A 23,119-nucleotide genomic window follows, 5' to 3' on the forward strand; every position below is an offset into this window, starting at 1 on the left:
ATTTTTCAAACTGAATCGAACTAAAGCTTTCAATGATTAATGATACCTTCATGAGCCTTCTCCCAAGAAACAGAAAGGTAAAATGATCAATAGAAGTGTTAGGAAGCACTATCAAACTAATCACCGGAAATTTAGACGCCCAGGATTTGAGGAATTTTAATACAGATCTATATGCACTGAAAAATAATGAAAATAGCTTATTAAATGAAAATAACAAACAAATATCTATCAATGCAAATTTTCAAGAACATAGTTAGAAAATAGCTTATCACTCATCAAGGTCAACATAATTAACAAACAAATTTTATCAAATAGCGAACTAGAGGTCATAGCAGCAAAGCTTACCAAGTAAGGATTCAAGATTGATAGTTTAGACGAAGTGTGCGTGTACCTGACAATTACAGCGTTTTATCAAGGAGATAACATCATCAGCAACATCAATATCCCTAATATACAGCCTAGTGTTTGACAAAATGCTTTTATTACCGCAACCTGTGAACAACAAAACAGCTAATATTGACCACAAATTAATCTTTAAATATGAAAACGAGACGTTAGCCGTTTCTACAGGTTGCCAAGAAACACCTAAAATTACTATTTGTAAACGAGAACTATTGACAAACATAAGTGCAGATAATTGCATCGCACCACTGATTAGAGGTTTAAACGGAAAAGGTCCCTTCTCAGAATTGCCACAAAGCATCGAATACGAATTACCCGCACCTGGTACCATAATAGTCAAAGCGCTCACCAACAAAATTGCATTGAGCAGCACGTGTGGAATTAATCAGAGAGTTGAAAGGCATTTTTCTCGTCTCATTCCACAATTGTACAATCATTATTGGAAACAAACTATTTGAAAACTATGAAATTCAATTCCGTCACCCTATTATCGCACCACTAAGGTCCAACCAAATCGCAGAAACACATTTGGAAAAATACGTCAACATAACCCAGTTACATAACCAACATATCGAAAACAGGAAGATCCTTCAATCTTTGGAATGGAAACAACATTTATCAATTCGAGACGATCGAGATTCCCACAGAACGAAGACCGCAGCATCAACATCAATCGCCGCCCCAGCATCAGTCACGTAGACGGTAAACAAATCTTGTATCGCGTTACCGGCGCTAGGGAATAGCAAATCGACCGGGTTCTCACGATCGGAAGCTAGCTAGGTTAGGCTTAGAGTAAAGTTAGAACGAAAATAAAGTATAGTTTTAGTTCAATTTCAGTAGTAAAGAGTTATCTCTCCATTTTCAAAAAACTCTTCGCGAGGGTAGATATTTCATCAGTGTCATTGATGCACTGGATATTATTAAGACAATGGTGACAAATGATAACAAACAATTAGTTATCATCATTCTATCAAAACTAAGAGGCAAAGCGCGAAACGCATTTGCCGCCAAACCCGAAAACGTCGAGTCTATAGTGGGCAAATTAAAAACAATTGCACCTGCCTCCGTAGGAGCAGTGCAATCTAAATTAAAATTATGCAAACAAAACAAAAGTCATAATATCCTTTACAAACGAAATCAAAACTCTCGCCACGCAGCTTGAAGCTGCATACGTAGCTAAAAAAATTCATGCCGAGGTAGCAAAAGAAATGGCTACCCAAGAAGCAATTAAACACATGGCCGAGGGCCTAGAAAATAAACAACCCTCTATTATCATACGAGCAGGAACATACACGGACCTAGCTTCAGCAATAAATAAAGTGCAGGAAGTGAATTCGGCCTGCAAAGAATAAGTATTGCTCGCAAGAATGCAAACAAACAAAACCAACACTCAACAAAAAACGTGATTAATCCACCTAGCAGTGAGATGATACATTTTTTATCAATCCGCATGTGCTTTTTGCATGAATATTCTTCGGTGTTTTAGTTCTCATGACATTATTTTAATGACCGTCGTTTTAGGAAGCAGTTTGAGAATTCAGTCATTCTGACATTACCGCGTAATGTCGAAACAGCAAATCAATTTAAACGTGTGACAATCGATTGAACATTCCATGAACCGTGCCAAAATCGGTCCGAGGCAAAATGTCATAAAAAAGATGCTGTACACAGTCTTCTTGGTACTTAGGAACAATTGTATGTAACAGTATGAAAAATCGCGTCTCACGTTGCTCCCAAGCATTGCGAAAAGAAAGGAGAGTTGGCATCACTGAGAGTTAAAAACTGCAGCGCTAAAAGTGAAAGACTTTATAGACAAAAGCAAAACTAAACGAAACTCAGATCAAGAAAATAAATCAAAACCCTCTTCCATTCAAATAAATGATAAGGTAATGTTATAAAATCACAATAGAACAAAATTAGACAAAATTTACAAAGGTCCCTATATAGTAAAAAACATAGACCACCCAAATGCAATAATAGAAAACCTAGAAACAAAGCAAACTCATGCAGTTCACAAAAATAAAATTGTTAAATTGTAATCAAATACAACAATATTATCACATATTGCAAAAAAAATTGGTTTTTACAACTTTATGAAAAACACGAATTTTTACTTAAGAACAAATTTTTCATTACTATATTTTATATCATATTATATACCATATAATTACACACATGCATATATCATTACTATAGCAAAATCAAATTATATAAAAATACCATTACACAACTATACAATTATTAACTCCAAAACATTATTTCATTACTATATCCTCATTATAGGCATCATTATCTTATTATTATTTCTTTACTTAACATTATATCACACAAATTACACTATTGACAATGTACAATAATATAATACAATCAAAATCCAGGAATTATATCACAGAAGAAAAATCAAAACAATGTAAAACACATTTCACTTTACACAATATTGTAAAAGATTTCATGAGACTAGACCCTAATCTTTATCAAACGAAAATGACTCCGTAAACTTCATCAATTTTCTTACGGGAAAGGTGTGGCTGAATTACAAAACCACCACCGTTTTCCTCGTTAATCCCTCAGAACAATTTCAATATTACATTTCATTTCGACACAATGTAGTTACATTGTAAACGTTTTCTTGAGAATACTTTGTATGGAAACCAGCCATACATCGTACATTAGCCTTCTCCAAATAATTATTACCAAAACCTTTTCAATACATATAATTGTTAAGTCTCAAGACCTCACGTCCAAGTAACAATTTATGTTATGCTAGCATATTTGTGACTAGTTTGCAACCAGAAATTTGAGTAATTGTTACTAATATCTAACCACTTGCGTGACTCAAAAAGCGCAGTTTCTACTAGTTTCTATGTCTGTTAAAAATAAGTTGTCGTTACATTGAAATGCCATACTGAAATAACTTATTTTCCATAACTTGAAAAAAAAGTACAGGTGTGTAATGTCAGAGACATAACTGGATGTCGTGAATACGAATAAAACTGACACTTTTACTTTATACTTCCGAATATAAATTAATTGATCGATAGTGTGAATTGTGCAAGTTTTGCCCTTTTACTCTACTAGAATTTGAAACGATACACCTAAACTACAGTACGGATTAGTTACATTAAACATTCTGACACACACATATTACGAAATCACCAGTATAGTTCCTTATCATAAAATAATGATGGTTCTGAAAAGAACCTTTTATGAAGGCGTTCGTGATGGAGAGTGACGAGTTGAGTTCAAATTCCGATGGATACGCTGCCTGACTACCTAAAAATCGTCGTCCTTGCGCGAAAAACCCAAGCGAAAGTAAAGGGTTTTCAGTGTTGTTTTCAATTTTTGAGAAAACCTAATTTTTGAGTTGTTTGTGGTTATCTCACACTGTTCAAAAAATTATCCTAAATTCCTGATCATATTTTTGATGAAATAGTGAAAGAATTATGCTGCTGCCATTAATACAAGTCGAGATATTCACGAATAAGTTCTGCCCATTTTTCCATATGGCTAATTTTGAAAAGGCACCCCATAGTAAAGTAAGTCGTATTCACGACAAAAAACTTATTTTCAAGTAAACTAGTTGAAACTTTGTTGCCATCGACATTATAAACATTGAATGAATGCATAATGTTTTTCTAACAACAATAAAAAGACAGTATAGTATTTGAAATTACACATTTGATACAAGGTACAAATTTCACAACGATTTTAAAACTATCGAGCGGAATTGAATTTTAATTATCTGTTTTTATGCGCCTTCAATCAAAATCTATAAACAATAAACAACGAAAAAACCTTATGATTAGAATGCTCAACATTAATCCAAGTAGAGTGATTTCTCATTATTTTAAATTCATATATCATGATAATTGTAATATCACAATCGATGTTTAATCCCTAAACACTTAAATTTTTTAGCTGAGTCTCGGCAAAAAAATGCCGAGATTCGCACAGCCGAGTAATCAGCAATCATCTCGGCAAAATAAAATAACTGAGCGTCTCGGCACCCTCAAATTTGACAAACGTCAAATATTGCCGAAATCGCCAGCATAAGATTTACTGTTTGCTCAGTGAAACGTTCGCTGAATATTCGACAATAAAATAAAACGAAAAAATGAAAAAAACAAATTACCGAATCATCAGTAATTAAAAATCTAATCAATTAATTTTGTTTGTAATTTCTAAAAATTATAAATACACCATTCAGGATCAAAAATTCATTTTATTAACACTTAAAGGAGGCTTACAAATTTGTTGCCAGTAGTGCTTAAAGCGTCTACCTAAAAACATGTAGCATAAAAAGCGGCGTTTCCGGATGCGGCCACCTTGAGTCGAGCTGGAAATATGAAAATAAAAATAAATTTACAAAAATTTTCAATATTTAATTATGCATATACGGTATTGTTCAAAAAATAAACTTACTTTGATCTATTGAATTTGTCCATGCATTGGGTTATTTTTTCGCATATCCCCCAAAGTTTTGTCTCGAGGACGCTTTGAGCCCCGTGTTGGGTGTTTTTCTCTTATAAGGTGATCTGATAAAGTCGCTTTTTATAAAGCGAAACATGTCACTATATTTATATTATATTTTTACTTGCAAGTGGTTCCACGTTTCTTCGAAGATTATCCATTTTTTCACTCGAGAATTTCATCAGAAAATAATCGCGCAATGCGAAGCGAAAATGTAACGCGGCAATAAATGACAGCTGTCGTGCTGAATCTCGGCAACAGCTAGCGCATATTCAGAAATCTCGGCAAACGTCTCTGGTGATGTCGGCATATCTGTTGTTTACTGATAAATTCAGCAAGCAATTATGCCAAATTTCGGCAAAGTCAAGCATTTTACCGAAATATCAGTGAATGCATTTAACGTAGTTCAGAAACATGCGTATTGATCACTGAGCAATCAGCAAATTTACGTGTTGCTGATCAGTTTCGGCATTTTATTATGCCGAGCTCAAGAAATGGATTTAAGTGTGTGCACTCACTTTTCTCAGAGATGGCTGAACCGATTTTCACAAACTTAGGTTTAAATAAAAGGCCTTGATGTCCCATGAAAAATTCCTGAATGTTATTTGGATCCGATTTCCGGTTCGGGAGTTATGGGGTAAAATGTGCAAAATAAAGAAAATATGTGTTCTAACTTTTGCTCATAGAAGGCGATTTTCACAAACTTAGATTCAAATGAAACGTCTTGTGGTCCCATACAAAATTCCTGAATATTATTTGGATCCGACTTCCGGTTCCGGAATTATGGGGTTAAATGTGCAAAAAAATGTGAAAATAAGTGCACTAACTTTTCTCAGAGATAGCTGAACCGATTTTCACAAACTTAGCTTCAAATGAAAGGTCTTGAGGTCCCATAAAAAATTCCTGAATATTATTTGGATCCGACTTCCGGTTCGTGAGTTATGGGGTAAAATGTGCAAAAAAAAGAAAATATGTGTTTTAACATTTCTCATAGATGGCGATTTTCACAAACTTAGATTCAAATGAAACGTCTTGTGGTCCCATACAAAATTCCTGAATATTATTTGGATCCGACTTCCGGTTCCGGAGTTATGGGGTAAAATGTGCAAAAATTGGGAGAATAAGTGCACTAACATTTCTCAGAGATGGCTGAACCGATTTTCACAAACTTAGATTCAAATGAAAGGTCCTGTGGTCCCATACGTAATTCCTGAATTTCATGCGGATCCGACTTCCGGATCCGGATATATAGGGTAAAGTGGGTTAAAAATTGTTTGTTAAAGAACCTTAGTAACCTTGGATTTCCGACCTATGGTTTTGCCGAGGATTATCTTTTATTGATGAGCGGTATAAGCATTACCACTCTCTTTGATTCAATGCAGCAAGCCCTGCGATATGTTCAACTATGGTGTTGTCAGGTTGGATTATCTATAAATCCGGGTAAAACATCTATGGTCCTTTTCACTCATAGTGGGATAATCACAAGAGCTCGTCCGTTACAGTTCTTCGGTTCGGAGGTCCCTGTGGTTGATCAAGTTAAATACGTCGTGGTTATTCTTGATTCAAAACTGAATTGGTCTGCTCAAATTGGCTTCACGATTAAAAGGCGGGTGGGTAATGTCAGAGACATAACTGGATGTCGTGAATACGAAAAAACTGACACGCTCCCATCACTTTTCCGAATATGAGTAAGTTGATTGATTGTATGAATTGTGCAAGCTTTCCTCTTTTTCACTAATAGAGTTTGAAGCGATGCACCTACATTAAAGTACAGATTAGTTACATTAAACCGCTACTATTCTACAACTATATATTCCAAACTTGAAACAATTCCTTTTTAATTTGATAATGTAGGAGGCTAGGTACGACAAATTTGTAGTTTATTTTTATTAAAGCTATGAAGTTCGAAGATATCTGATTCTTCTCGAAATTTTAGTACGAGACAATTGCAATGGCCTGGTCTGAAATGTATTGACGATCTTTGGTATGCAAGAGTCATTCTTATAATAATAATAATAATAATAATAATAATAATAATAATAATAATAATAATAATAATAATACAGATTAACCTTATATATGGCCAGGGATGCCAGGTCATTTTTTCAAAAATCTGTGATCAAGCCAAAAACCTGTCTGTGAAAATCTGTGCCCGTTTTCCGTACCATAATAGCAGATCAATTTGGTGAGCAAAAAAAAAGGACTCACTACCAACACTCTCTGTTCCATTTTACTCAACCGCTCTGTACTTTTTGGTGTTAAACTGTGCTCAATTTCAAAAATCTGTGATTTTTTCCAGAATCTGTGAAAATCTGTGATCATTTTCAGAAATCTGTGAAAATCTGTGTCACTTTTAAAATCTGTGCAGAAAATTGAAAATCTGTGAAACATCCCTGTATATGGCAACCCTGTTCCGCATGGCATATTTTCACACGACCCCATACTAGTATAAAGATGTGTTCAACATCATCACTTTCGCTTTCGCATTGCCGTTCGTAATTGAATGTGTTAGTGACGGTACAAATCTGCCGGTGACGGTACAAATCTTCCAAAGTCCCGCTCGAACCGTGCTGGTCTGCAGTTCCCAGTTTGCAAAATCCATCGTCTGCTCCGGAAGGGAAACTACGCAGAGCGTGTCGGTGCCGGTGCACCGGTCTATCTGGCGACAGTGATGGACCCGTGACAACAAGAAAACGAAAATCATCCCTCGCCATTTGCAGCTGGCCATCCGTAACGACCAGGAGTTGAAAACCCCGTCCTTTTCAGGACGACCACATAACTGTGATAAAGAAATATTTAGGATTGCTTTAAGTTTAGCCAGTTCTGATACGCCTGGAAAGTAGAATGCGCAAATCATGTGGAAACATTTGTTCTAACAATTTGTTCATTATTGTTTTCGGCCGCATACTAAAGTAATCACGACAAAAATACATATTGATCTGTGGCAACTCTGTTTCGCACCAGCACATTTGTATACTAGTATAAAGATCTGTTCAAAATCATCACTTTCGCATTGCCGTTCGTAATTGAATGTGTTAGTGACGGTGCAAATTAATTCAACTTCCATCTTGATGAATCTTTTGGTAGGAAATATTGAGATCTGAGATGGTTCTCGTGTGTGTCTTGTTTCGGCAATGGGCCTTGCTGGACTTTTTGGCTGCCTTTCTACCGATTTTCAGTGTCATTATGCTGACGGTGTCTCGTGCATTCAGATCGGGAAACAGTGAGACGACAGGTCCTCGATGTTGTTCTCTTGTGTCTTGTTTCGGGAACAGTTGCTCAGCAAATGGTAGGAAAAATGAACCACTCAACTTTAATATGGATGCTCTTGTATAGATACAGACATCTCGCGTTCTGATTGGCTGGTGCTGTCATAGGTTAAATCAAACAGGTTTTTCAATAGTGTACTATTGAAAAACTTCAATGTTGTTGCAATACACGTTCAAGTTGAAAATTTTCGATTCTATTGGTAGTTAGATTATATAAATCCTTCCACAGATCACTGAGCTATGAACTTTCAAAATACGAGAAAGGCAAACGCGCCTTATGAATTATCCTCTTTGATACTCGTATATACCAAACATTTCAGAAAAGTTTAATTTGGAACTATTTGAGAATATGTCACACAACTGAAAATTTTATCATATAATTGTGATCATACATTCCGATGGCATGTAGCAAGAATTATGTTGATTCATTAGATACAACAGGAGATATTCACGATCAAAAACTTATCACTCTCTCAGAGGGTAAATTTTGAAAAGGCGCCCCATAGTAAAGTAAGTCGTATTCACGACAAAAGAGCTTGCATGGCTTTCGGCCAATGTAGACGAGCTTTTGGAAGGTCATGGAGACTCAAACTCAGATACATTTATTGGATCTACACAACTATCGTTAGACCAATTTTAGCATCTGGATGTCTAGTATGGTGGCAGAAAGGAGAAGTTGCGGAAGTTCAGTCAAAGCTGAGTCATCTCCAAAGGATGGTCCTAATGGCGATGACAGGAGCATTCACGACAAGTCCTACTGCTGCTCTAGAGGCGCTACTGTGCATTAAACCACTACGTGTGTTCCTAAAACAAGAAGCATTATCTTGAGCACACCGTTTAAAGGTTACAAGGCTTTGGAACAGTAACCTTATAGACTATGCTACTAGCCACCCTCGCTTGTGGTCTCAAATGGTTACCTAGAATGAGTATTTACTCGCTCCTAGTGACCTAACTCTCACATGCAGTTTTGCATTCAAAACATTCAATGTGAGCTATCCTCTTCGTGAGGAATGGTTGTCTGGTTATTTAGAACGACAACTTGATGAACATTTAGTGTGTTATACGGACGGTTCTCTGTTGAACGGTCGTGTTAGCGCTGGCGTCTACTGTCGTGAAATGAGGCTGGAGCAGTCTCATTCACTTGGTAGATACTGTACTGTGTTCCAAGCAGAAATCTACGCGATTCTGTGTTGAATACAATTGGCACTTCAGCAGAGAGTCTGTGGTAAACGAATTTATTTTTGTTCCGACAGTCAGGGAGCCTTAAAAGCACTCAATTCGGCACTCAGTTGATTCGCAGTCGAATCTAGTGATCGCATGTCGAACTCAAATTGAAGACCTCAGCATTTCAAATGCTGTTTACTTCTTATGAGCACCCGGCCATTTTGGTATTACTGGAAAATAATGGGCTGATGAGTTGGCTAGAGCTCGTGCAACGAATGATTTCGTTGGTCCGGAACCAGCTTTACCGGATCAGGCTCATTTCGCCGAAAGCCGTTTCGCCGAAAGCCGTTTCGTCGAAAGGGTTATTTCGCCGAATGCATCATTTCGCCGAAAGCCATTACGCCGAAAGAGTCATTTCGCCGAATTCTTAAATCGTCTTAAAATTGTGATTGAAATTGAAATAAAATTAAGACAAATGAAAGATGATAGCGTTAACGCTCGTTTTGTTGATCTACAATTGTACTTCTTGAATGAGAATTGATTCTTGTACTCTTGAATAAAGATTGATTCATGAACCTCAGAACAGAGTTCCCAAGAAAACTTGTTGACTATTAGCTACTAAGCATCAAAGTAATTGCATAGGTGTATCTACTAGGCAAATTTATGTGGTATTATCCGTTTATTAAGTGGAAATGAAAAAAAAAATCTAATGCGGCTACGCCACATCGTTTTGGTTCATGTGCTGTCCCAACTAAAGCAAAGAAAACTAGCTTTGAGTTGACCGGGCACACGAGGCGGTTACAGATATGTATGCAAGAGGCCGCCGCTACCGACGGCGGGTCGGCGGCCGACTCAGCTGGCGTCGCCTCGGCGGCTTTGTGTCATCTTGGCTTCGGTTATGTGGCTGCGCCACATCAGTTATACAAGAGACATAACATACAGGAGACATAACCCTTTCGGCGAAACGACTTTGGGCGAAATGACCTATTCGACGAAACGACTTTCGGCGAAATGGCATTCGGTGAAATAACCCGCTCCCAGCTTTACCACTTTCAACTAGTTGATAAAGCACAAGATTCGTTCTTGCGCTGCATCCAAACATGCCAACAAAAGGATATTCTCTCGTTTCTCACCCAATGTGATAACCTAATAGATCGGCTGAAAAGTTCGTATCGTTTCTATGAGAGGACACCACTAGAATTAAATCCATACCATTTTCAGTTAGTACCAACCTTCAAAAGATACGTGTATAAATTTGACAGCTGTCTGATTATTAGTTTGTAAGATATTGCATTTTGAGTGAAGCTACTTTTGTTATGGTGAAAAAAATGGAAAAAAACGAATTTCGTACGTTGATGAAACACTACTTTTTGATGAAAAAAAGTGTCGCCGATACCAAAAAATGGTTTGATGAGTGTTATCCAGACTCTGCACCGGGCGAAGCAACAATTCGTTAGTGGTTTGCAAAATTTCGTACTGGTCATATGAGCACCGAAGACGATGAACGCAGTGGACGTCCAAAAGAGGCTGTTACCGATGAAAACTTGAAAAAAATCCACAAAATGATTTTCAATGACCGTAAAGTGAAGTTGATCGAGATAGCTGACACCCTAAAGATATCAAAGGAACGTGTTGGACATATTATTCACGAATATTTGGATATGAGAAAGCTTTGTGCAAAATGGGTGCCGCGTGAGCTCACAATCGATCAAAAACAACAACGAATTGATGATTCTGAGCAGTGTTTGGAGCTGTTATATCGAAATAAAACCGATTTTTTTCGTCGATATATAACAATGGACGAAACATGGCTCCATCACTTCACTCCGGAGTCCAATCGACAGTCAGCTGAGTGAACTGCACGCGATGAACCGAACCTAAAGCGTGGAAAGACTCAACAATCGGCCGGTAAGGTTATGGTGTCTGTATTTTGGGATTCGCATGGTGTAATTCTCATCGACTACCTTGAAAAGGGAAAAACCATCAACAGTGACTATTATAAAGCGTTATTAGAGCTTTTGAAGGACGAAATTTGAAAAAAAACGCCGTCATTTGAAGAAGAAAAAAGTTTTGTTTCATCAAGACAATGCACCGTGTCACAAGTCGATGAAAACCATGCTGAAATTGAACGAATTGGGCTTCGAATTGCTCCCTCACCCACCGCATTCTCCAGATTTGGCCCCCAGTGACTTTTTCCTGTTCTCAGACCTCAAGAGAATGCTCGCTGGTAGAAAATTTAGAAGCAATGAAGAGGTAATCGCTGAAACTGAGGCCTATTTTGAGGCAAAGGACAAATCGTACTACAAAAATGGTATCGAAAAGTTGGAAGATCGCTATAATCGCTTTATCGCCTCTGATGGCAATTATGTTGAATAATAAAAACGAATTTTGGCAAAAAAATGTGTGTTTCTATTAAACGATACGAACTTTTCAGCCGAACTGTTAAATAAGTTTAACAGCAGACTGTTCGGGACTTCGTAGAGGTTCAGAATTTACTTCTGCTTCCACTAAATGTGATCCGCAGCAGATTGTTCAGCATCCCTTAGGGATGCTGAATTTACTTCTGCTTTTTTGTGTTTTTGTGTCATCAATTTTCCCCATCCTTCTAGTCCAAACCTTACCATTTCCCTTCAATTTTTCCCTCTTATATATCTGGAAAATGATGCTAAAACAAATTGATGGCAAGGCACAAATTTCCAAATATCAAGGGGAGCGTGCCATTTGAGCCTATTTGTTCTGATTCCTGATAGTCGCATCAGAACTAGTTGCGGATTGCTACTTGGGCGATGAACTTACACGCACACAGATAAAATTTGTATTGAATTTGAATAAAACTAAACTCCGAAATTAAAGCGAGACATTCTGAAGTCAAGAGCGAACACAGAACGACCCCTTTCCTTTTTAATCGAAAAAACCTGCCACAATGTTATCGAGATATAGGGTTCCGATTTTACCTTCATTGTAAATTAATTGATTGGTTATTTCCTTACATATGTTTCTGATAATAGCTATCTTTCTTATTAATGTTATTTTTTTATATTCCCTGTATGGGGTTTTTAAAATACCCGTTTTTATTTTGTTGATTTCTTGGAGTATTTCTTCGATGTCTGCTTCTGCTCCTATTCCGGGTACACGATTACTCAGTTTCTTGTTTTTGATGAGTTCTAGCAGATCATCGATATCTTTCCAGATTTCGTCCGGGAATGAGTCCTCCATTACTTGAAGTTTACTGCTGCGATTACTATCCCTCCTAAATTTATTTTTTTAACACTTTCAGTTTTTATACGTTTTGCAGTGTTGCTACTGATTTAGCAATTTTCATTGTTTGCTGTCGGTTGTAACGTCTAATTAATTGGTAAATTGTAGCTAGTAAATAGGCACTCACGATGCATAATATTAAGAATATTTTAAAATTTAACGATTCGTGCCCTTCTTCGTGCACTTCTAATTTGTTTAAGATGTACTTTTTGAGCTAGTTTTACCCATGTTTCACTTGGGTTGTTTTCATATTCCACTAGGCGCTAGGAACCATGTGATATCTCGGATTTAGTCCGGTGTCTGAGAAGGGCTTTCTTTTAGACTACCGGATCCCAACTATGGCAAACTACTTGAGTATCTGCCAGAAGGACCGTAGCGAGTGAAGAACTTAGCCAACCGATCTGGGTTTCGATAATGAATTCACCTTTATTTACTATTTCTTGGGGTTTATAAACAAATTCGGTAACATACTAGTAAGGAGTGTAGTTAGCAACATTGATTATTGAATAAAAAATTGAAAAAACATTAACATCAGTTTTCGCTATATTGTAGAAAAATTACATTTTTATGCATTTCACTGATTATATTGAAGGAAATCCTAGTTTCTGTGAAACGCTCGCACTTTGGACTTGACATTCTTCATTAAATTCTGCACAGTTACTTTTGTGACTTTCCTGGTGGAAGCTGCCCAGTTTTTTTTAACTCCTGCATGTTTTGGGACACTGTACCTTCCTTCCGAAAGTGCCGCTTGACAATTGCCCAATACCTTTCAATTGGCCGAAGATCCGGGTAGTTCGGTGGGTTGATGTCCTTTTCCACGAATTGTACATTATTTTTTGACAACCACTGTAGAACGGAGTTGGCGTAGTGGGCTAAAGCCCAATCCAGCCAGAAGAGAGGAGGAGCCTTATGCTTTCTGTACAGTGGCAGCATTCTCTTCTTCAAACATTCTTCCTCGTACACCTTGGCGTTAATTGTGCCCTTCGTGAAGAAAATTGACGACCGCAAACCACAGGTACAAATTGCTTGCCAGACCAACACTTTCTGGTACACCAATTTCGGGAGTCTTCCGTGATCGAGTCAAACGTGATCCAGATGAACTAAATAATCCGCCAACACTCCAACAAACAATTGTAGAAAACTAAGATCGCTACAATAAGGCCAAGCAAAAGTGAAGATTGACTCAAATGCCAACTTTCATCACTGGTAATGATGTTAGCATCCACACTGCTCCAGATCGTTGGGGAGAGCATACCGATAAACTTCAGAAGTAGAATCGAACGAATATCGTGAGAATCTCTTTACCGGAAAACATCATAAATAGTTATCGCTAAACGAAACACCGCGTTTAATACTCAGATTTAAATTCTACATAATTTATCCACAAAAAGCATATTTCTTCTTCCTGATGTGATTCGAATTCGGAACTCTCTAGTTTTGCGTCTAAATTATATTGAAAGGTACAGAATTGTAAAGTAGTTTTATGTTTAATTACCTGTTTCAAATGTGTGCATGAAAATAAATGTAAATTCACAAAATATTTCTATCTGTGTGCTCTAACCGTTCAAACTACTAATATTTCTGTATTCAAAGCATATTTTTCGAGTGTTCTTCGGATAAAGCGTGATTTGTTTAAGGTGCGTGCAGTGCTGGAAACGGTCCCTTCACGTTGCAGTTTTAAGTGAAATTCCTATGTTGGTACCTAAAACTGTAGATGTGTGCTTCGAATGTCTTGTGCTGGAAACTTTCATGTTGCCTACTATCCGGACAGTCACACATGGATGTCGCGCGAACCATACTGATGAAAGTCGCATGTGACAGTCATGAGCGAGCGCTTCATGAATGTAGTGGCGACAGTCTTACTCGTGTTGGACGATGAATGTAACGAAAGAATGATACTCATCAATAGAATCGGCTGCATTTTGTATTTGGTGCGAATTGCATTTCTGGTAATAAACTTTCATGAAGAAATTCAATATGGCGTCATTAGTGATAGTTTTCATCTCGATACTGTTCTATGAAATGGTCAAATTTCATACCATTCTTGCAAAAGGAGAACGTCAATGTCAATGAAAAAGCGCGGGATAGGTTGTCAATCAACGAAAATTCTCAATTTTTAAAAAATTTTCAAACGTATTGAATGGCAAAAGAAGTGAATATTAATCGAAAATCACAACATTTAGAGCAAATTCAGCAGCTGCAAGATTCATATGGGATGTCTATAATGTAAATGAAACTGAAACAAACGTATCCCCAGCAATCCGTTTTAGTTTTATTTATTCGACCAGTTCTACTGTCAAATTTAAAACTGGTATACATTGCCGTTCTATTTTTTCTATATTTGAAACACAGATAAAACGCTGCTGGGGCTGCCAGTTTATTTTGTTATAATTTCTAGATTTAAATATTAAAACTGACATAAATTATGCATCTAGAACTTGAACACTCCTGAATATGCCCTTAAACATTTACTAGATGCCATCGCAAATTTTCAATTTTTGAAAAATAAATTGTAAAATAGTAATTGAATAAAAAGCATGGCTTTAGAGTACAAAATTTACTATATTCATGTATTTTAAAGTGCATAGAGTTGTCAACCAGCAAAAATTTACTACTTTAGAACAGTTATTTTTTTTATTTCAATGAAAAGTAAAGTCAATAGTTAAAGAAGTTTACCAAGAAAAAATTCAAAATTTTGAAAAAATTTAATGCATTAGGGTTTACCAACAGCGTAAATTAACTATATCTGTAATAACTCAAATATCACACCAAAACCTCCATTTACGTAATAATCGAGGATTCGTCAACCGAATCATGAAGCAAAAAAAGTTTATGTAATTTAAAATGCATTACGTAAAATAAGTTGACGATATTTCAGATTTTCCACATAATTTTTATCTTATGTACATTATTCGACATAATATAATGAATATTCATATCGACATTTGTAACAAACCATAGCAATATGAGTATTTTTCGAACGGATTTGATGAGTGGATGTTAGGAAACGACGTTAGAAGCCGTTTCAAAATCCAAGATGGCAACTTCCGGCATATCGACATTCGTTACAAACAATCACAATATAAGTATTTTTCGAACGAATTTTAAGAGTGGATGTTTGAAAACAACGTTAGAAGCCGTTTCTAAATCCAAGAGGGCGACTTCCGGTTCGTCGATACTCGTTACAAACCATCACAATATGTGTATTTTTCGAACGGATTTGATGAGTGGATGTTAGAAAACGACGTTAGAAGCCGTTTCAAAATTCAAGATGGCGACTTCCGGTTCATCGATATTCATTACAAACCATCACAATATGAGTATTTTTCGAACGGATTTGATGAGTAGAAGTTGAAAACGATACTTACAGTTCAACATCCAAATGGCGGGAATGAGAATGAGCTGCGTTATCTTTTTGGTGCGAATTTGTTTCTTGGTTTTAAACTGGCATAAAGAAATATATAACTAGCTATTCGTGATTGTTTTCATTTCGATACTCTTATATTGCTGCTGTGGAGGCTATAAAAAATCGTAGCTTTGTGGTTTTTCAGAAAGAAGTATTTTAGCACAAGCACACCAGCATAATGTAATCGCTTGCCTACTGCTGGTTGTCACTAGTATCAAAATTTTCGATCGTTCTGAATTAAATGCTAGCGAGTGATGCTGGTGAAGAAATTTAAGATAGCGACAGAATGAAAATCTTGCACTTTTTAACGGCATTCATGATTTGTTCCTATAAATTGAGACAATATAAAAAATTAGGAATACAGATAGTAGTATTATACAGCAATATTAGTATATATTAATACAGCAATAAATTTCACATCAAAACAAATGTTCATCCCGGCCAGATCAAATCAAAACAAATGCACATCCTGTTTAGAACGATTCAGGTAGGATTTCTTATTGTTTGTAATATGACAAATGCTGGTTCAAAAATATTTTTAAGAAGTAATAAGTTCAGAATGATATGTTATTGCGTTCAACGATTCTGTTTTTGAAATCCAAAGATAAATTTTAAGCAAAGACGAAGTTTGCTGGGACAGATAGAAGAGTATACATTTAAAAACCAGAAAAAAGAAAAAATTTTTATCGGTATAACTGTTGACAAGTGTCTTCTTATTAGACGTTATCAACATATGCGACAATTTTCTTATTTCGCCCTTAAATTGAAATTAGATTATAGCAATAAAAAGTCCATTTGAAAATGTTTGATGTTTTTCTACCACAAATCAAATTAAAAATAAATTCAATCGTATCGTGCAACATTACCTGGAGCGTTGCGATGTATTATTAATATTACCAATTGAAATCGATTTACTTTCCGATTAGCGTTTACGTGTCTTATAAAAACAATAGAAGACATCATATTATCATGATATTCAGCTCTTATATTTTCCGAACAAATCATTAACGACATGCTTTTTTGATAGCATGGCGCTGCCAGTCGTGTCCGCATCGTAACTCGTACATACAAGTAGATGAGAAAATGTCAAATTCGCGCGTGAAAATAATAGCACTGCATACAGGGCTTGTATTGTGAATCCTCAAACGAACGAAGCAACAAAAAAAAAACACCCGCTGAGAACACTTTGCTTGACATAACTGAATGTGTTGGGGCTTAGAAAGAAAGTATTCAGAATTGGCAGCGTGGCTTAAAGGTGAAATGTAGCGGAATGCGAAAATCGCGTTTTTGATCAATTATTCAAAAACCAGACCGATTTTCGAAAAACCAAAAACACTTAAGTTTTCGAAATCAAATTTATCATAACTAAGTATTCTTAGAATTTTGAAATTTTGCTTTGCCGAGCCGTAATTGGTTTTTGAAATGTATAAACGGTCACTATTCCGTCCCACGGGGATGATTTTTGAACTGAAAAGTAGTGTTTGTAGCAGAATTTCACAAAGAATCTGAAAATGCAACTCAAAATTATAAAAGTTTAGCTAAAACAACCGAAAATTAAAAAAGTTTACATAAACTTTTCTGCATTTTTTTTATTGCTTGCGCGCTGCTGTTTCGTATTGATGTGGTGTGAGAAATGCACGGTGGGCACGGTGGCATTATATCGTGAGCAAATTTATGAAGTATTGGGTTTTGTGTTGAAATAAAAACAAGTTGAATATAATAAAATGGGTATTGTAAGAAAACGTTTATTTTCTAAGTAGCTGTCATTTATAATGCTAATAATGTCCAACTCTTTTGAGTTCAATGCATTGATGTTGCTGAAGCAATAATGCTTGGCAGTGTAATATCGTAAAACAGGTTTTATTTTAGATTGCAGCAATTTTTATAGCAAAGCTAAAACTTCAACATTGACAAGCCACTGAATGAAATGAATACAAGCCAAGTATTATCGTTCATTAATTTGGTATACAAACAAAGTGATAAACATTGAGGGTCAGCTTCGAGCCAGTCAGCATGGAAAACTTATTGGAATTCATTGGTTTTTCAATTATGAATAAAATGAATCAACGCTTGATTTTTCTTTCAAAGTCGATTCAATAATAATGAACTACGAAATAACTTTATATTCCATTTCGTGCCCCAAATATGTGCTTGAGAAAAGATTCACTAAATAATTTTAACTGCATGGTATGATGAACTATTAGTTATAATTGGAATGTATTCCAATAATGTAATCTAAGAAATTATTAAACTATTGATGATTTCTGGCACCGGACGCCAGAGGCTCTTTGGTCTTCGGTTCGTTATCGTTGAAACAGACATTTCTAGACTCATCATGCCATATAATTCCGAAAGTCGCTTCCGAAAAAAAGTTAATGGTGAATACTTTTACGTAAATTCTATCTCATCGGCGGGAAGGGCCTGGTGAACGACTGGCAAAGATATCGAAAATACTTGAATATTCTCTTGTCTTCAATCGTTCTTTTGAAGGAGAATCCATGCTTGCTACTAAACTCAGGCATATACATGGTTAGCAAGTTAGTCAATACATATACATATAACCTCATGTTAATCATTCATAATTACTCATGATTTATAGCCCTAGTGTAAGAGTAATCACTAACAATAATGATTGAATTAGCATATATTCAATGTGTAAAGAATTCAAAAATCCATTATGTCCAGTCTGTTTTACAAGCCAATATAACGAGAGGTTAGCCCACTGCGCTCAATCATTGAAAAAAGTTCTTGTTTCTATGTGTCCGTTTTTCTTAGTACGCTTTGTGCGACGGTTCGTTCAACTGAAGCGGATAAAATTTTGCGCGCATTTTATGACGCTTCATTTCACCTTAAACGATTCTGCTTTCGTATTTTATGGCAACTTCTACACACAATATCACCAAGAAATATTCGAGCAGTCAGTGCTGTGGAGATAATGCAGCCAAAATATGCTGATGCAGATGTCAAATTTTAGTTCAGTTCGCTATCCACGTACAATACGTTTGCTATTGTGAATTATCTTTCCAAAAAAAATCGTTCCTTAACCAGTGAAATAAAGTATGTCCTAACTATCGTGATCGTATTTACTGGAAATTAGATTCAGTGATTCTCATCGAACAGAATGAGAGTCCTATATTAGAGAGAAACTGGATGCGTGAGGGTATATGCTACTGAGCAGACCAGTTCCCCCCTTGTGCTCTCAGTCTCGATTAACACATGAACTAAGCAATCCATGGCAATGCAATGAAATGAAGGGTTCATTCTCATTAGTACTGTACGAGAATGAAGAACTTTGCCTCACGTCGTGCTACAAGATGCGAAGCATAATTATACAGGCAATTTTTACGGTGTTTTTTTGTGTAGGTTTCCAGAAATCATTTATGAACATAACGTTTGTACTCCAAGACTAAATTTGATCACATTTCAAAAATATTTCAGACATTGCATAGCATAAATTTTGCATTTGAGTCCGTTTTCAAAACGATCCATTTTTTTTCTTGGAAGATTATTTATTTATTTATTTATTTATTATTGTAATATCCATCGGATACGAAATCTACATATACACATTATACTGTGTATATATCCTAGAAACACAAAAAGCAATGTTTTTTTCAATTAATATTCATCGGAACTAAAAGTTATCAATCTAGTTTTCGAATTGGCAAGCGTTTACATTATGCTGGTGTGCTTGTGCCAAAATATTGGAAGACAGCAGAAATTCAAACGGGCCATACCGTAATCATTGATCAATATTGACGTTCTTTTCCATTGAATGTTTGATTTTTTTTTTTTCGAAAGTTGTGAATATTCGTTGGTATAAACCTCTATGCGCACAATCTAATGATTTTCGATCCCTTAATTCCGTTGTAGTCCAAATATTATTACAATGTTATTCCTTCAAAAATTATTTGCTTTTGAAAAAATAAAAAAAATGCGATTTTCGATCGCCTCCACAGCAGCAATATAAGATTTGGAAGAATATCGAGATGAAAACAATTTCTTTATGACAGTTTATAACCAATAATGATATTCGCACCGAAAAGAAAATTCAACTCATTCTGTCCACCTTCTAGGATGTTGAAACGACTGTAAGCATCATTTTCAACTTCTACTCATCGAATCCGTTCGAAAAATACTCATACTGTGGTGGTTTGTAACGAATATCGATATGCCGGAAGTCGCCATCTTGGATTTAAAAACGGCTTCAAACATCGTTTTCTGACATCCACTCATCAAATCCGTTCGAAAAATACTCATATTGTGATGGTTTGTAACGAACATCGATATGCCGAAAGTCGCCATCTTGGATTTAGAAACGACTTCTAACGTCGTTTTCGAACATCCATTCATAGAATCCGTTTGACAAATACTAATATTGTGATGGTTTGAAAAGGAATATCAATACGCCGGAAGTCGTTATCTTGGATTTAGAAACGGCTTCTAACGTCGTTTTCTAACATCCACTCATCAAATCTGTTCGAAAAATACTCACATTGTGATGGTTTGTAACGAATATCGATATGCCGGAAGTCGCCATCTTGAATTAGAAACGGCTACCAACATCGTTTTCTGACATCCACTCATCAAATCCGTTCGAAAAATACTCATATTGTAATGGTTTGTAACGAATATCAATATGCCGAAAGTCGCTATACTGGATTTAGAAACGGCTTCCAACATCGTTTTCTAACATCCACTCATCAAATATGTTCAAAAAATACTCATATTGTGATGGTTTGTAACGAATATCAATATGCCAAAAGTCGCTATACTGGATTTAGAAACGGCTTCCAACATCGTTCTCTAACATCCACTCATCAAATACGTTCGAAAAATACTCATATTGTGATAGTTTGTAACGTATACCGATCTTGGATTTTGAAACGGCGTCTTACGTCGTTTTCTAACATCCACTCATCAAATCCGTTCGAAAAATACTCATATTGTGATGGTTTGTAAAGAACATCAACATGCCGGTAGCCGCCATCTTGGATTTTGAAACGGCTTCAGGCATTGTTTTCTGACATCCACTCATCAAACCCTTCATTTTATTATTCAATTAATATTTTTTCAAAACTTCCATTTTTGCATTCGTTGACAACCCTACGCATCTTGACAAAGTTAAAAGCTACGATATTTGATCCCCTCCACAGCAGCAATTTGAAATTCAACCATATGAAAACCGTCACTAATGACGCCGTTTTTAATTTCATGAAAGTTTATTGTCAGAAATGAAATTCGCATGTTTATTGCCAGAAATGAAATTCGCAGTGAAAACAAAATGCAGCCGATTCTATTGATAACTATCATTCTTTCGTTACATTCATCGCCCAACACGAGTAAGACTGTCGTCACTACATTCATGAAGCGCTCGCTCATGACTGTCACATGCGACTTTCATCTGTATGGTTCGCGCGACATTCATGTGTGACTGCCCGGATAGTAGGTAACATGAGAGTTTCCAGCACACAACATTCAAACAAAATGTCAGCAGTTTCCAGCACTGCGATGCATGCTTCTATAAGCGTACCTGTGCGTGCGATAGCAGTGGACCTAGGATTTTCACAGGTGGTAGCAAAAGAAAATACACCAGAGGAGAAAAAGAACGAATTCGCCCTCAGTTCGTGTAATCAGGAAATAACAGTTGTCTAGTTCATGAGACCAATTAAACGAGATTCTTCATATATTTGATCATGCGCAATTTGCTGGCAGATTCGGGCCTGCTGAAGATCCGGATATCTGGTTCTGGATTTCATAACGTTCGGTTGATCGATTTGGCGGGAATTTTGCAGCACGAGGAACCTTTGATCGATTATACCGCTGTGCTCCAATAACGCAGAACCAATAACTTACCTTTGACTTAGCACTGAGAAGGGAAATAACAAACTACTAAAGAAAAACTCACGACATTTTAGATTACCCAAAAGTTCACAGAGGCACGGAAAAAAATTAAACCATTCCTGCCTCTTCCACGATCTTGAACAAAGTGGACAATAAAATCTTTGGAATCCTCAGATATAGCATGAGTAAGATATTCCGTGATAATTTCAGACATTTTCCGAAACCCTCCGGCATACGATTTCAATCATCCCTGAATATCCCCATAGCATTGACCTCTTATTGAAGAAGTCTGGATCAAGACGAACGGTCTTTTTCAAACCCCAGAGAAAGACAGGTTCTCCTCCATCTAATATTCCAAGTGTAAAGTCTGTAGACGATAATAGTTTAAATGATGGGGCGGCGCCCGCGTCGTGATCACCCATCGAAAGTAACTCAGTTCCAACCAGATTCAGCGAGTACGCGTACTATAAGTTCATTGGTGCTCAGATCAACCTCTCTGGCTCTTTTCGTGAGAAATTATTAAGGTTCTATGCTATACTGAGAGTTGGCGCCAGTAAGAGGGGTCGCACCGTAATCAAAATATACCTACAATATATTCGGTTAATTTGTATGTTTTGTGGTGATCTTTTTTCTTACTATTCAAACAAAGTTTAACAGATCGGCTGAAAAGTTCGTATCGTTTCTATGAGAGGGCGCCACTAGACCTAAATCCATACCATTTTCAGTTAGTACCAACCTTCAAAAGATACGTGTATAAATTTGATAGCTGTCTGATTATTAGTTTGTGAGATATTGCATTTTGAGTGAAGCTACTTTTATTATTGTGAAAAAAATGGAAAAAAAGGAATTTCGTGTGTTGATGAAACACTACTTTTTGATGAAAAAAAGTGCCGCCGATACCAAAAAATGGTTTGATGAGTGTTATCCAGACTCTGCACCGGGCAAAGCAACAATTCGTAAATGGTTTGCAAAATTTCGTACTGGTCATATGAGCACCGAAGACGAAGACGAAGCTGTTATATCGAAATAAAACCGATTTTTTCGTCGATATATAACAATGGACGAAACATGGCTCCATCACTTCACTCCGGAGTCCAATCGACAGTCAGCTGAGTGGACTGCACGCGACGAACCGAACCCAAAGCGTGGAAAGACTCAACAATCGGCCGGTAAGGTTATGGCGTCTGTATTTTGGTATTCGTATGGTATAATTTTCATCGACTACCTTGAAAAGGGAAAAACCATCAACATTGACTATTATATAGCGTTATTAGAGCGGTTGAAGGACGAAATTTCAAAAAAACGG

The 23,119-nt window shown here is 36.4% G+C and overlaps 1 protein-coding gene across 9 annotated transcripts in view; it reads right to left on the reverse strand.

The window, feature by feature from the left end:
• The window catches only part of LOC131437447 (protein lifeguard 1), a 196,848-nt gene that overhangs the window by 160,823 nt on the left and 12,906 nt on the right, over positions 1-23,119 (reverse strand). For 2 of the 9 annotated variants that reach the window (XM_058606815.1, XM_058606803.1), the window contains one exon: positions 4,650-4,738. The exons of 5 other annotated variants lie outside the window; for them this stretch is intronic. In XM_058606815.1, the coding sequence (XP_058462798.1) occupies positions 4,650-4,692 (43 nt within the window). In that variant the 5' untranslated portion in view covers positions 4,693-4,738. Of the gene's footprint in view, positions 1-4,649; positions 4,739-15,931; positions 16,297-23,119 lie in introns of all 9 variants that reach the window. 2 more of the 9 variants (XM_058606804.1, XM_058606805.1) reach the window with 2 other exon arrangements.

Source organism: Malaya genurostris, chromosome 3, assembly GCF_030247185.1.
Source record: "Malaya genurostris strain Urasoe2022 chromosome 3, Malgen_1.1, whole genome shotgun sequence".
Taxonomy (NCBI): Eukaryota; Metazoa; Arthropoda; class Insecta; order Diptera; family Culicidae; genus Malaya; species Malaya genurostris.